The sequence below is a fragment of the Camarhynchus parvulus genome, chromosome 3 (genome assembly GCF_901933205.1).
Source record: "Camarhynchus parvulus chromosome 3, STF_HiC, whole genome shotgun sequence".
Lineage (NCBI taxonomy): Eukaryota > Metazoa > Chordata > Aves > Passeriformes > Thraupidae > Camarhynchus > Camarhynchus parvulus.
This window is the reverse complement of record NC_044573.1, coordinates 78004052-78019854: the sequence shown is the minus strand read 5'-3', so window position 1 is coordinate 78019854 and position 15803 is coordinate 78004052. Positions and strand designations below refer to the sequence as shown.

The 15803-nt window shown below is 44.9% G+C and overlaps 1 protein-coding gene across 2 annotated transcripts in view; it reads left to right on the top strand.

Annotated features, from left to right (window-relative positions):
- Positions 1 to 15803, top strand: part of GRHL1 (grainyhead like transcription factor 1) — a 41079-nt gene extending 25276 nt beyond the window's left edge. The window contains exons 10-16 of one of the 2 annotated variants that reach the window (XM_030946441.1): positions 4599 to 4686; positions 6871 to 7010; positions 7881 to 7918; positions 8018 to 8106; positions 9861 to 9946; positions 11522 to 11586; positions 12745 to 15803. In XM_030946441.1, coding sequence (XP_030802301.1) covers positions 4599 to 4686; positions 6871 to 7010; positions 7881 to 7918; positions 8018 to 8106; positions 9861 to 9946; positions 11522 to 11586; positions 12745 to 12859 — 621 coding nt within the window. In that variant the 3' untranslated portion in view covers positions 12860 to 15803. The remainder of the gene's footprint in view (positions 1 to 4598; positions 4687 to 6870; positions 7011 to 7880; positions 7919 to 8017; positions 8107 to 9860; positions 9947 to 11521; positions 11587 to 12744) is intronic. The other variant, XM_030946442.1, reaches the window with a different exon arrangement.

Here is a 15803-nt window from a genome sequence, read left to right as displayed (position 1 = left end):
GGGCAGACTCAGGTGACAGCTCAAATGCCTCTTGGTGCAGCTGCAGGGCTGAGGCAGGTCTGTCACCCCCCTCTCTGGTCCTGTGCTGGCTTTTCCAGACCACTGTGTGGTCTTGCCTGGTGCTCCCCAGGACGGTGACACAAAGATTCATCTCATGCACCATTGTTCTGTCACCCCTTACCTCCCAAAATATCCAGAGCCTCTGCGCTGTGCCCCTGTCGTAGCATCCCATTAACTCACCCTGCCATGTTCTGTTGTCCATCTGTAGGCTTTTAAATGGGTCCCTCTGCATTCCTCACAGCTGGGAAAGCTGCCTGTGGCTGCTCCTGTTGTGATACTTTCTGCAGAGAATTTACAGGGACTTAGCAAAGGCTCTCCAGAGCCATCTTAAAGACTTGCCAGTAAGTCAGCCTGAGAGGCTTGGGTCTCATGAGATTTCTTCAGGCCTTTATTTTTCCTTTTTCTGTTTTCTTTTTCTTGTTTCAAGATGAGACTGAAGCATCTGTGTCACCTAATGTTTTTTCACCAGAGTAATCTGGGAGTCCTGTGTGCTATCAATCTTTTTTCTCTACAATACAGAGAAGACAGGCTTGATACAGGGTGGGGGAGATCTTTTACTCCTGAATTGTCCAATCAATTACTGACACAATGCTAAAATGACTGACAGGCTTGTGCCACTGCTAATAAGACAAATTGGTTAATAAAAAGGCAGGTATGTAGCCAGCATATAGACTCCAATGCCTTCCTTCAAGCTATGGAAGAAATTTCAGCAAATCTCATAATATAGTAATGCCAGTGCATCTTTTATTTCCCTTTGGGACTTTGACTTACTCTCCTGATTTATTCCTCCAGATACTTTGCAAATTTTACTTGAATTAAAAGGGAGGAAGAAAGAAGAAAGGAAGGAGAAATGTAAATCAAGATCAGAACAGGATAATAAAATACAAAACTGAATCTTAAAGTACCTTCCTTTCACCCTTCCCTTCTTTTCAGGCTCAACTTCACTACCTGATTCTCTCCCTTGTCCCCTGCAGCAGTGCAGGGAAATGGGGGCTATGGTCAGTTCTTCACATATCTCTGATGCTCCTTCCTCCTCAGGGGGAGGACTGAGCACTCTTCCCTGGCTTCAGTGTGGGGTGCCTCCCATGGGAGACAGTTTCCACAAACTTCTCCAACATGAGCCCTTCCCACAGGCTCTTCACAAACAGCTTCAGCATGGGTCCCTTCCATGGGATGCAGTTCTTCAGGAACAGGCTGCCTCCTGTGTTGGTGCCCCACAGGGCCACAAGTTGTGCCTGCAAACCTTGCTCCAGCATGGGCTCCTTTCTCCATGGGGCCACAGGTCCTCCCAGAACTCTGCCCCAGCACAGACTTCCCACAGAATTACAGCCTCCTTTGGGTATGCCACTGTTCTGGTCTGGGGTCCTGCACAGGCTGCAGGTGGATCTCTGCTCCCCCATGGACCTCCATGGGCTGCAGGGGCACAGCTCCCTCACCATGGGCTGCAGGGGAATCTGCTCCAGTGCCTGGCTTCCCTCTTCTGCACTGACCTTGGCATCTGCACAGCTGTTTCTTTAGTATATTCTCACTTTGCTCCTGGCTGTTGCTGCAGAACATTTTTTCTCTTTCTTAAATACATAAGCCCAGAGGCACTAGCACCATTGCAGATGGGCCTTGGCCATGCTAAGCTGACTGACATTGGCTCTGTTGGGCATAGGGAAGCTGCTTTTCGGAATAAACGTTCCCTCAGAGAATCCATGCCTGTAGCCCTGCCTGCTATCATATCATACACAAACCCCATGTCCTCATGGACCCCAATGCTGGCTGCTGGCTTCAGGCTCCTGAAAGAGCATTGGCCTTTCAGAAGGAGCACCTGTTTTCTGCCCTGTATTGAAATGTATGTAATCAACCAGCTGCTTTTGAATGTTTATAGGACCATTGTTACTACAATATCCATCCCTGAATGTGGTTGTCCTCATGTGACCACTCTTACCTGTAGAAATTCTGTTACCCATGTTTTCTTCATGGAGGGCCAAGCCTGAAGTGTGGAGGTCTGTTGGAAGAAAACACAAACCAGCAGAATATGATGAAGTTGTGGCCACCTAACACAGATGTCTCCTCTATTCCTTTGTCAAGGCTGTGCTTGCAGTGCCTGGGATGTTTGGTTTTCATCTACTCCTCTGTGGTTCCAGGACAATATGGGTATAATGGTGTCATCCTGTAGAATGTTATGGCACCAGCTTCCTTCAGGCTTGGCCCAGCAATATTTGGGCTGAGCAGGGATGAGGCTGACCTGTCCAGAGGAAGAAGACCTCCTCTATTCTGAATGGAACCTCATCTGTGCATCCACATGAGAAGAATTAAATACAGGGTTTCACTGTTTCACTGACTAGAGCTCATGTTGCCCTCTGGGCTCTGCTGTTTCTCTGGTAGCGAGGGGCAGTGCTGTGGGAAGGCTTTCATGGGATGATAGGAACAAATGAGTGGGATGCTGTTGGAAGGAAAGAGTGGGTGCAAGGCTGCTGGAGCATTGATGTCCATTGAATGGGCAGCAGCATGGAGCTGCTCTTTCACTTGAGTGATCACAGAATGGTTTGGGTTGCAAAGCACCTTTAAAGGTCATCTAATCTAGATCTCTGCCATGGTCAGGGATACATTCCATCAGGCCAGCTTACTCAAAGCCTCATCCAACCTGGCCTTGAACACTTCCAGGGATGGGGCATCCACAGCTTCTCTGACCAACCTGTTCCAGTGGCTTGCCACCCTCATCAGAAAAAAACCTTCTCCTTATATCCAGTATAAAATTGTCCTCTTTCAGTTTGAAACCACTGTTCCCTGAGCTCTGCTGGCAGGGCACAAAAGCCTGTTATCAAGACACAACTTTTTTTTTTTTTTTTTAATGTGGATTTTGAGATGTATTTACCTGGGCCTCAGTAGCCTGCATCAAGTTGACTTTCAAGCAGGGAATGGGAGGGCGGAGGTTTTCTCAGAATGTGTGCTCATATTGAATCAGCATGTTCTCCACAAGGAAGCAGATGCTGTTCTGTAGCAGAGTGTTTGAGTAGCACAACCTTATTATTTCCACACAAAAGGTAAAAATCAGATGTGGAACCTAATCTAATCTTCCTGCTCTCAAGCTGAGATGTTGTGACTGCACTGGACACAGAGGGGTTCAGGTCCAGCTGTGCTGAGGTTTAGGTGGGATGTTTTCACTGTAGTGGGCTATATCAGCTTTATTGGGTCAAGCAAAGCTGGCAATGCCTGTCTCTTCCTGTGTATTTTTTTCTCTCTTTCACTGCAGCTGCCTGAAGCTGCTTTTTTCCCCTTCATTGGGTGGAAGAAAAGACAATATGTGTTAATGTGTGTCAAATATCTTGGCTAATTTTCCTTTTTATTGCTGGTGCAGATAAGCCCAGTGCTATCAGCAGGCATAGGCAGCCTGACATCTATAGAGCATTGATTTACTGGAAAGTGAGGAGGGCTGTTCTCATTCTCCCATGCACCGTTAGGCACAGATTGCCACCCCATGGCCACAGGAGTTTTGACACCTCATTTGCTGTAGCTAATCAAGTCTTCCTCTGGTACCGTGCAAGGATGTGGGTGTGTTTTGGCAGCTTTGAAGGAGAGGGAATGAGAAATCATGGCTTGGTGTGGCCAGGTGACTGTTCCCTTTTGCCCTGCTTTGCCCCAAGGAGGGCATTGGGAGACAGCTAGAACTTGTGTATACCAGTTTTGGTGACCAGGTGGTAGCACAAGGACTGAGTGTTGGGGATCTCCTGTGGGCTTAGCACTTCATGCAGCTGGCAATGTGACATCCCTGACTTAACCCGCAGTCACATGTGAGGTCTGGGCAGAGCTGGAGGAATGAACACTATTCCAAAGCTTCTTTCTTCCTTTTCTTTCTCTGTCATAGCTGTCTGCATATTGCAGAAAACATGGCAATATGGCACTCTTCCCTCTGCTGCTTGGTTTGGAAGGCCAGGAACAGTGCAGGCGTGAACCCAGTTAGGGAACCTGTGGATTCCACCGTGGCCTGGCCCTGATAAAAAGAGAAGAAATAATCCCTGCTTTAAAGCAGTGCATGTCTGCAGCTTGAGCTCAGTGGAGGCTGGTGCAACTGCTGCAGGCTCTGTGTGAAATGTGCAGGAGGTATCTTGCACTTGGTGATCCAAATGTGGTGTGACTTTAATGACAATCAAGGGATCTCCTGAACTGGGGCGACCTGCAATTCTTTATTGTGTTAAACCCTTCAACTATACTTTTATCTAATGCTTTACACAATCCTTATAGATGTGGGTATCTTTTGTCACCATATCTCAATCTGACTTGAAAGAAAAGCAAATGTTTGCATCTTGAATATGGTTGTTGGATTTCATTAGATGATAGGACTTAGAAATAAGCAGATCTCAAAGTTGACACACTCTGGCAAACCTGCAGCTTGGGTACTGTGGAACTGACCTCCACAAACATAGCTCTGGAAGAACTGGTGTTCCTGCCTCTGCAACTGAAAAAAACCTAAAAAATTAAAAATATCTTTCTCTCTTCCCCCCCTTCTTCTTCACTCACCCATTGGTTTCCCTTAATCTCTTGTCTGACAGGGAGCAGAGAGAAAGATCAGGGATGAAGAGCGAAAGCAAAGCAAAAGAAAAGGGAAGTGCACTGATCCCAGCTCTCAGTTGAATGCCTGTAAGTAGAACTTATTCCATCAGTATTTTAAATATTGGATTTCATTTTGGCTACAGATAGCTTGTGCAGTAGAACTCTCAAGTTAATTTTTATCCTGTATGGACCAGTGCTTGTTTTAAGCAGTTCCTTATGGAACAGTCATTGTGTTTTGCAACACACAGGGTCGTTTAGGGTTTCATTCTGTATAGTTCTTCCTGTCCAAGACAGGGTCCTGCTGTGTATTCAGGATGGGTTGTAGCAGTTGAAGTGGTGAGGTGAGGGTGGCATTTTGGGCTAGAGACCCTCCCAGTCCGGGTGGCAGTGAGAATGATCAGTTCCAAATATTTTCAGCTTGATTCTAAACTTAGCTTAGCTTACATTGAAAACGTGTTTGCAACTCGTCAGCAAGGCTGTGGTAGCCTTGAGGCTGAGCCTCCAGCGTCTCAGCCCTATGCTCACTCTTCTGGAGCAAAGTGGTCCTTAGCAAGTCATTTCAAAGTTTCTGCATGCGTGAAGTATGTGGAGACTTCAGCATCGTAGTACCTAAAGGATGAGGAGTTTCTTCCTGCTGAGCATCTTGCTTTAGCTGCTGCAGCTGGCAGGTGCTGTGTTTGGATGAGTGGTTATTCAGCAGCAGAGCTGCTTAGAGGAAGATGTGTCTCCCTGTTGCTGCTTGGCACGGGGCAGGCGTGTGCTCCCACTCGCTGTGCTGCTGACAGCCCGACTGGTTCAGCCAGCGCGCCTCCAGCTCGCCGGGCAGGATTTTCCTGACACAGCAGGTACAGGCTGCTGGAGCAGCTTCAGAACATAGTGCTGAAGGGAACCCATTTGCTCAAGGGAAGCTGTGGAAAGGGCTGGGTTTTTGGTTTCTTTTGAGGCACATCACAAGAGGCAGGTTTAGCACACTGTTAGTGTTTCGCAAATGCAGCAGCCCCAGCGGCTCCCAGAAGGTTACTGCGTGCAACCCTTGGCATCCTGGCTGGAAAGGAAAGGCAGCTTCAAGTACACATTTCCCAGGATCTCATGATTTGACAAATCTGCTTTCCAATGTTAATTTTCCAGGCTTGGGCTTAGCCCGATGTGATCGTTATTTTCCTGGAAAGTAGGATCTTTGGCTTTTAAGTTCTTATGTGGGAAGTTTTTGATTCCTTGAAGCCGTAAGCTGTTATACTCACCTCCAGGATCACAAATGCCATGTGTACATGAACTCTTCAACAGCAGAAATAGTTGGTGGCTTTTGGGCAAATTGTTTTTTACAGAAATTGAGAAATCTTTTAAAAAATCCATTTTGTGAGGAGAAAATAGTGTATTTTCTAATGAGGACATGAGAAATAGTTTTGTTTGCAGTTGGTTTGACCTCAGATGGATATTGTTTCCACTTGGTAAAATAAAGTCTTCAGCTGTGATAGTTTGACATTAATATGTCTGAAATGTGGTTTAAGGCACCTTCTGCCTCACTTTCTCCTCAGAGGGTCTTTGTGGATGAAGTCTGTCCTCTTTGTGGGTTGTGTCACATCACCTGGTACATTGTGAGAGCCAAAGGGCTCTGTGGGAGACACATCCTGGTGATCCTGGGGGAATGGACTAGGGGCTGGCACCCTGAGGTGACCAGGATGAACAATGGGAGGAAATAGAATGTGAAACTTGGAAGTGTGGAATCCAAATGTTTAAATATAACAACTTGCACAAACCAGTGTTTGTACTAGCTCTGTGGTGCTGACAGCTACTGTGGTGCTGTCTCTTTAAGACACTCCCAATTGGGAACACACAAGTTGTCCCTTTTCTTCTTTGTATCCTCCTGGCATAGGAACACCAGCGAGCTTTTGAGGGACTGGAGAGGGAGAAGGTGGGGCAGGGACTGATTTTTGCCCTCTGTTTGGATGGATGACTTGGTCCATAGAAGACCTCAGTTCCTCTCTTGGGCTAATGCCACATTATTGTCCATCCCAATTAATATCTAAACAAAGTGGAGCCACTCAGTTGGAGAGGTGGAGAAAGCTTTGACTGCTCTGAGAAACAAACCCTCAGGGCCCAGGCCCTCAGCTGAGAGGGAGACAACCAAAGTCCCAACTCCTTTACCACAGGAGCTTTTTGCTTTGACCCTGACTGCAGAATACCCTTGTTCAGCAGTGTATGTACCTTTTAGATGATGTAGGGCCCCATCAGGGCCTTCAGTATCCTCGATCCTGATCTTTGTTTCCACAGTTTCTGATGTCAAAGTGCCCATGCTCCCCTCACACAAACGTACTGACATCACCATCTTCAAGCCCTTCATGGACCTCGACACTCAGCCTGTCCTGTTCATCCCTGATGTTCACTTTGCAAACCTGCAGCGTGGGGCTCACGTGAGTAAAGCTCATGGTTGTGGGGATGAGGAGGCTCTGAGATGTTTTTGCAAAAGGCCTGGGATATGCTGTGTGTGTCTATGTACATAGGCAATGTCAGACTGGATCAGTGCTGTAATCAAATACAGGCTGAGTCTCATGTGGGCAAGACATGTTCCTCAAGATACATTGGCTGAAGTTAACTTTCTTTCTCCATCAAATTATTTTCCTATCAAGTCCAGTTTTTGTGAACCTGGAAGGATTTTTTCCATTGCATGAACTGCAGGGTGGTTTTCTCTTGTAGCATCCCTTGGGATCCTGGTGTGCTGTGGTACAGCACAGACTCCTCCAGATTCTGCTGCAGGGTGAAAATCCACCCTGTGGAATTGACATGTGTGTCAGCTCTGTGATCCACTGCCAGTGCCCTGCCTCAGTGTTCCTGGAAAGTTCCAGCTTACAAGAAACAGGAAGGGAAAAAATTAGCATGCAGCCAGGTTTCAAAATCTTGAACTTTGCTGTGCCACGAGTTCTGCCATGCTCTAACATAATCTAAACCTTACTTTTTAAGAGCATTGCCTGAACTCCTAGCAAAGGATGGGGAATAAACGTGTATCCATAAGGCTGACATTCCTGCATGTTTTTCTACAAAGGCCCTAGTGCTGAGTTTTGTCAGAAGATTCTACACCAGTCCAGGGAGAAAGCTGCTTAGCTTCTTTTTGTAACTGTCTCTCATTTGAGATCCTTTATTACTTTTTATGAAAAAAGGTAAAGATGATGTTTACTGGCTTTTGGAGCCAAAGTGTCATTTCATTTAGCATTGAAAGGTTATAAGAGAAAATTAGTTCTAGTTCTGGATGAAATATTCACAAAATCTCCCCTTTGATTTTAAAGGTCCTTCCTGTTGCTTCAGAAGAACTAGAGGGTGAAAGGTAAGAGCTGCCCTTCAACCTCCTGACACCTTGCCCTCAGACAGAGGGATAAGTCCCTGTAATTGTACCACTGCTAACTTTTTGCCTTGTCAATGACAGCTCCAACCTGAAGAGAGGAGCTTATATTGGTGAAGAGGACTTTATTGCTTCTCCAAATAAGATGGTCAGAGTAGAAGAGCCAAAAAGAGGTATTTTTTTCTTTCAGAGACTGAATTTTTGCAGTATTTATACATCATGATAGAGAGAGGCATCTGAGGTTAAAGAATTTTTTAATTCATATTGATGTATACTTCAAACTGATTTTTCTGGCTTTGAGTAGTGACAGTTCATGTATAAAGATATGGTTCAGCTCTGCAAATATTTTATATTGTGAGAATTTCTGGGGGTTCTGCCGACTCAGACAGTAATGGACTCTGAACCTATAAGGAAAGAATCAAGATGAAGTGAGCAGCTTACCAGTATCCCTATGGACTGGGGCAGAGAGTTCATCATGTAATCTGCTACAAAATACTGGGGGAGTCTCCTCCAGGACTTCAAGCAGTGAACACCAGGAACTGGTTCTGGGTGTAAAACTGTTGCATCTTTTATGGTGCCAGGAAATTGGATGTTCACCTCTGAAAGCCAAGCTAAGAGAATATTCAGCTGATTTTTAACTGGGTTTCAGTCTTTGCAATTCCATGTTGCTGTGGCGTTGTGGAAGGAGATGAGAGGTCCCTTTGGGGTGTTGGAGGTGGTGCCTGATTGATGATAGTTGTGTTTGGAAGGACCACAACAAAGCTTGAAGTATTAAGCCTGTGAAGAAGCAAATGCTAAGTCTAGCAAGTCTCATAATGGGGCTGCATTTCTGCAGTCTGGGTAAACTTGTAAGGAAGGATGTATTTTATAGAAGGAAATCAGACTTCTTATTTTTTCATGTTGCTGTATGCCATAAAACAAGCCCCATGAGGTTCTCTCTCCTTTGGCTGACTCTCATCTGACATGTGCTGTAACTGAGTATATGTGTCCTGTCTTCCATTTTCAAATCTACAATCCTCCCTTTTTAAAGCTGCCTTTAACAGGCAAATTGGGAAATGCATCAAGGTGCTGTGCTGTCCTGAGTTCACCTTGTTCCATTAGAAATGCCAGTAATTGTTGCATGTTGCAGGTGTGTCAAAGCTGTGCCTGATGAACCCTTGTAAACAATCCAGGCTGCAATACCTGGTCATTAGAAGATGGATTAAAGACAGCAAAGCTGTTAAAGTCCAAGCTTTCTTGCTCTCCTGGCTAATTCCTCAGCCTTAATGCAGTTTTTAATGAGGCTGATGTTGCATGCAGTGAGTCTGTCCTAGCTTGAGAACGCAAGGGATGCTCACCTAATTGGGGTTCCTCTCTTTCATTCCCCTCCTAGAGGAGACCAAGCCTGCACTATATGTCAGCACTGGTGTAAGAGTATTACTGAAACACAGCAAGGGGCACAAAGAAAGATGAGACAGCATAGGAAGAGCACAGAACTGTACAAATAAATTATTTAAAAATTAGGGGCTGGCCAGGATGGCTTCACCTGCTGTGATAACATCTGTCAAATCATTTGATTGTGGAAAGTCTTATGGCAAATGACTGTAAGATATGGAGGAACCCAAGAGTTTCAAAGATTTGTGTTTTGTGTTCCTCCTTTATTTGTTTCAAATATGACCTTTTTTTCCTAATAATAGAATAAAGAAAATACAGAGGTATTTTGACAATAAAGATGCTTGAGCATACAGTGGCTTTATGTGCAAGAAGTAAGTTTTGAGCTAACCTAGCAGTGTGTTTGTGCTACAGTCTTAAATGTACATTGAATGTATGTATGTTTGTTTGTTCATAAGGTCCTCAGTGGATGTTCCTGTGTGCTTAGCCACTGTGGGATACAGATTTTTCCTGAGGAGTAATTGCACAGTTAATTCCTCTCTAAATTGCTTTCCAGTGTTGCTGTATGTCCGAAAAGAGTCAGAGGAGGTCTTTGATGCACTGATGTTGAAGACACCATCTCTGAAAGGCCTCATGGAAGCTGTAAGTAATGAGGTTATTTTGTAGTCCTTGAGAAGAAGCCCTGGCTACCCAGTCCTTACACACTGGCCAGTCACAGGTGTCAGACTTGCAGTCACAGCTTGTGTCCACACATTTCTGCTCTTCTGGATAAGAAGAATAAGGAAGATTTCCTTTCAATAATATGCAAATGAATGCAAATAATGCTTTAATTTATTGTTAAGGGAATTCAGGAAGCTTGTCTTTTAAGTACACATCTGTGGGATCTGGGTGTAAGACACCTTCCTGAAGATCCAGGTCTGTCAAACTGGATGATTGGCTGTTCCTCTTGTCAGAGAGGGTACTTTTGCTAGGAGATGGATGATTTTCAGAATGTGTTTGGTGGCTTGGGTTTGTTTCGGCCTTTCAAAACCCCATTTGGGGCCCTCCACTGCCCTTTCACAAGCTGGTAATGCAGAGCTGCAAGTCCCAGCTTCTGTGTGTTGCTGAACACTTTTATATATATCTGTGCACACATGTGTGAAATTGCTCTCTGCTGCTTGACTTCCAAAATAGCCTTCCACTAGCCCTGCTGCTGCAGAGCAAGGGAAGTACAGAGCTTAAGTCCAGGGAATGGTGTAATATTTGGCATGAGCTCAGAACTGGCACTTGTCTGTCTCTCTCTGTGACTAATGCCTCTGCTCAGGGAACAGGGGCTTTGGGGATGTGCAGACAGGTCTGGCCATTAACTTTTGGTTGTAGAGATAGTTGTGTAACCAGAATCTCTGTCTCTTCCTGGCTGTGAGGCTTTGCCAGCTGGAGAGTGGGGGCTCATGGAGAGAGAGATTGAAGGCTGTGAAGTCCTCCCTTACCCCATGGTCCTGAAGTGAAGCTGCACCTCCATTGTTTCACTCAGACTTCTTAAAGCAAGGAACCAAGTGCTCACAGCTGTAGCTTGGGAGAAACTCCCTGTACATTTGCATGTCAAAGCAGTGTCTTGGTGTGGTACTTACTGTGGTGTGATAGAGCAGTGTGCCAGAGTAAACCAGGCTTGGGTGTCTGACCTCACAACTTTCTGGAGGTTGTGCAGTGAAGTGTCGTGGTCAGTGGCTGTGGCTCTACACTGGTGTCTCCCTGCTGGGGAAGGAGAATGTTTCTGATCACCTCATGCCTTAGCAGCAGAGGTCCTCTCTCTGTTGCTGTTTTCTTCTTTCAGCCACTGTCGTGACTAGTTTTCACTTGATCCCTCTGAAACTAAATTTAAAAATGGTTTTCAGTATGCCAAGAGAACAGAGAGCCAAGAGAGAATGAGAGTCACAGTGTGGAGTGGGCTTTTAGTGGGTGGGCTTTTGAGTGTAGAGGCAGGAGGTTGCTGTATGAGAAGTATCCAGATTCAAACGTGATTAAATTTTTTGTACAGAAGTTAGCTAAATGCAGAGAAGGGGTTCTAATCTGTACATTTACACTATAGTTTGGGATTTAGTGTTGCCTTTATAGGGCAGAGCAGTTGTCCTCATTTGCAGGCTTTTTGTTGTGGTTGTTCCTTTCTGTAAAATAGGAAGCGAAAAACAATGACAGCAGTCTCCTTGCTTCACCAATCATTGCTTTCTTTTGTTCTAGATATCCGACAAGTATGATGTTCCTTTTGATAAAATAGGAAAAATCTTCAAAAAATGTAAAAAAGGGTGAGTATGTACCTGTGCAGTAACTGCCTAAGAATATGAACGAACACCTTTTTCAAACTTGTAGGCAGATCTGCTGTATAATTCCTCCAAGCACTGCAGATATGTGAATGCCATTTGCTGTTGTGTGTGTGTGCACACAAGTACACACAACATCATCTACAGAGCTGAAGACTATAGGAAGACCCTATAGAAACATGTAGTCTGGCTTCCAGGGTAAATACAAGTCACTGAACCTCTCTGAGCTAAATGTTATTTGAACCAGAGTTGATCATGTCAGAGGAAGAAGAGTTCAGTTTGTTAAAAGACTCCCAGTGATGAAGAACCTCCTTCAACCCATATTAAACTGTTCCCAGTGGTGACTGGGCTTACTATATCTGCATTTGGCAGATACAATTACTGAACCCTAGTTGTATTTTTGTGGGCTAAATTGAAGTGAACTTAGCTGTGAAGTGTCTGTTTCTCCCAGAGGCCTTACTTAATCTTCTTATTTTGTAGCATAAGTAATTGAGCTTCTGAACATTGTCTGCTTTTGTTGTATCTTTTAATTTCTCAGTCATTTCCTTGGATTGTCTATAAGTGGTTGTCAATTTGGTGTCTCAGCCCCTTCTCCTTCTAGCCAGAAAATTACACCCTTCCAGGGTTGTGCTTTCATAGCAGAATTAGCCCACCAGAACAGCTGCAAAAAGCTTAAAATCTGTGATTTCTAAACCACTGCTAAGCACAGGTTTGTGTGTGTGTGTGTGCACACAAACACATAGGGATTGACCTTTCTGGCAAATGAAAGAAGTGGCCAAGCATGGGTGGTTTCTTCCCTGCAAGCTCTGGAGGGTTTTGTGCTGATGGTTTATAACTGACAAGCAAACCCATTCAGAGCCCCAGGTGCCTGCAGCTTCAGAAGGATTCTGCTGGTTCCAAGATCTCTCTCCCTCCCTGGTCCAGAAGCCAGATTTAATCCTTCCATTCAGATCCTGAGAAGTGTGGCTGCCAGCCTTGATGGCAGGGTTGGGTCAGAACAGCCAGATCTGCTATGGGAAGCAATGAGTCAGAGAGGGATGAGCAGGATCTTGTGTTACCCTTGGATAGTCCAGGCTTTTTTAGGTTTGAGAGTGCCTTTGGTATTTAGAACTGTAAGATACCTGATCTGTTTTGTTTTTCCAGAATTCTGGTCAACATGGATGATAACATTGTGAAACACTATTCTAATGAAGATACCTTCCAGCTGCAGATTGAAGAGGTTGGAGGATCTTACAAGCTGACTTTGACTGAGATCTAAGATCACAGATCACTGTGGATTTTAAACAAAGGTCTCAAGTGAACATTTTCCCATAATTCAGCATGTTGGGCAAAACACTAATCACCTCCAGAAGAAAGCCAGATGTTTGACTTGTTCTGGGGAGCAGAGCAGTGGTTTTGCTTAATACATTAGTGTTTTTGTTCTTGCTCATGATCTTATTTGCACTTGAAATGGGCAAGCAAAGATTGACAATTAAGTGGAGCGCATGTATATATTTTTACTAGTGTATAAACCACTAGTAGCTATGGGAGGGGAATCTCCTGTAAGGTGGCCTTTTAGACTGGTGATGTCTTATTTATCTTTTTAGTAACCATGTTTGAGCCTGTTATCAGCTAATACCATTTTACTGGACTGTTTTCTGCTAGGGAGAGCTGCAAAACTACTGATTGATATTAGTAGGAGTTGCATGCAGGTTGGAGAAAAGTCTATAATGTTTACTTGTGACCAGGGCAGACTGTTGAAATCACTTGTGTCATTTGGGGGGAATGTAAAACTGCCTTTCTTATGAAGAACTCGCCTTAGTAACTGTGTGAACTCTCATCAGATGAAGCTATATTGTATATAAGTGCAATATATTTTTGAAGGTTTGTAAATGTGTACATATAAGCAATATATAATATATATAAAATATGGTGTTCTGTATATACCGTGAATATATGCAATGAAGCCCATCTAAAAGGATGCCATATACAGAGAAATCATATTTAACATAGATATTTAACAATGGACAAACCCTTATCATGCACCAAAGGTGAGCACACGTTTGTACATTCATAGAAGGCACAAGAGACCTGCTTGTTAAACATGGAGCTTCCTGTGTAGAAGGAAAAAGATACCAGCTCTCTCCTAAATCCTCATGCACAGGCAGGTGATGGAAGTCCTAGTTTCTGTCATGAACTGCCACTAAGTCCTGAAACAGCTGGGTACTGCTGTCCTGGGAGGTGATTTGGGCTGAGTCTGACAGCTGGTTCACAGGAGGAGCTGGACAGATGCAGTTCTCTTGCAGTCTCGTGTTTGAGGGTCAGGAAGAAGGTCTCCTCAAGGGTGGGTTTTTTCTTTAGCAGTGTACTTAAGGCTCAGCTGGATGCTGCTTGCACCAGCAGCTCAGGCTGGATGAATCCATGGGCTAGAGGAGCCAGCTTTCAAGGCCTAGCATGTCAACAACTGGAAATGCACAGGCAAGGCTTTTGAGAGAGGAAGGTGCCAAAATGGCTCAGCAGGCCAAGTGTTAGCAGGGAGTAGGGCCTCCAAGTAGGTTATGCCTTCCTGGTGTCTGTACATACCACGGACCTGCTGCTGAGCTGGAGAGACCCAGTGGGCACAGCAGGCATCCTGAGCCCCAGCTGGGAGTGCCAGACATCCCCAGAGAGTACTGCCCTGTGCTATTTACTCATTGTGTGCGTGTGCTTATGAAGGAAAGGCACTCTGGTTAATAGCAAGTGAAAGACGAGCACTTAAAGGGCAGCACTAAAGCAAAGACCTCAGTTACATAGTGAGCAGATGAACTTGAGTGCCAGGTCAGGCTTTAGTTAGGGATCTGGGTATTGAAAGAGGTTTGTAACATTTTCAGACAGTACAAAGCTGCACATACCTCACCTAGGACATGAAGGTCAACCTGGAAAGACTGGAGAAATAGTCCAGAAAAGTAGCATATGATTTTACTTAATAATTAATGATTCTACTTAATGGTTAACAAATTGTAACCTACTATTGCTTAGCTCTGTCATGGTGCTGTTTGGAAGAGGAAGGCAAATGCCACGTTGAGTTGATCAACAGGAGCATGACCTGAAGAAATAGGAGACCTCCCCCCTTTGGCTCTGCTCGGCACTGCCGAGGTCTCCACTGGAGCACGGACCACGTGGTCCTTTGGCCAAAGCTCATGGCTTCTGAGGAGGAAGGCCTGCATGGTCTGGCTGGTGAGGGGTCATGTTCAGATGGGATGATTGATGGGAGCAGCCTCCTGACCCATGGACATGTCCTCCCTATCCATGGCAAGCACAGGGAGTAGTGGTGTAAATCACAGAATTTCAGGCTGGGTGTTGAGGCAGTTTTCTCTAGTGAGAAGAGCGGGTTGCCCATAGAGGCAGTGGTCATCAAAGGTCTTTGGCATCAAAGGTCTTCAGAGCCAGGCTGAGCAAAGGTATCCTTGGACTGTCACAGGTGTAATTGATTCTCCCTTGGTGGTGAGTCCAGGTGACGACTTGAAGTCCCTCCCCACATTCTTTTTTAATGATTTATATAAAATACAGTATTTTGGAATTTGTATTTTGATCAATCCTGAGCTGGTTCATTCCATTCCCCCTTCTATTCCCCCCTCCTTCCTTTTCCTCTTTTGTTGATGGGCCCCAACAGAGGGTTGGTGATGCTCTGGGCACTGCAAGCTCCCCCCAGCAAACTCACACAGGTGCATCTGTGGCTGTGGGCTCAGGCTGAAGGGGAGAGGCTGATGTGCAGCACGATGCTGAAGAGACTTGGCCAACAGCTGCCACCCCTTACAGGAATGCACCTCTGGCACAGCAGCCATGGGAGCCGTGCCCAGCCAGCACCAGCCTCCTGCTCGGGCTTCCCTTCAGCAGCCATGGGAATCCTTCTCCTATGGCAAGGGAATTTTTAAAAAAAAACTGATATATAGAATACATATATATATTTACACATTTTTATTGAAAGTGGAAGTTTTATTATGGAAACTTGGTCTAGGGTCAGGGAAGTAGATTTAGAATCTCCATAGAGGTAAGATTGACATGAATGTTATTTCTTTTTACTGCTTAATGAAGTATGTGAACTAAATCTGACGATTGTTTTCCACTATAAGATATTCTGGGACACGGGTCTTATAACAGTAGCAGCAATGTCATGTATGTTTTATGAAACTGATTTTTTTTTTGTTTTGCCTGCTGTTTTTTAATTGAAAATGTATTTTAAA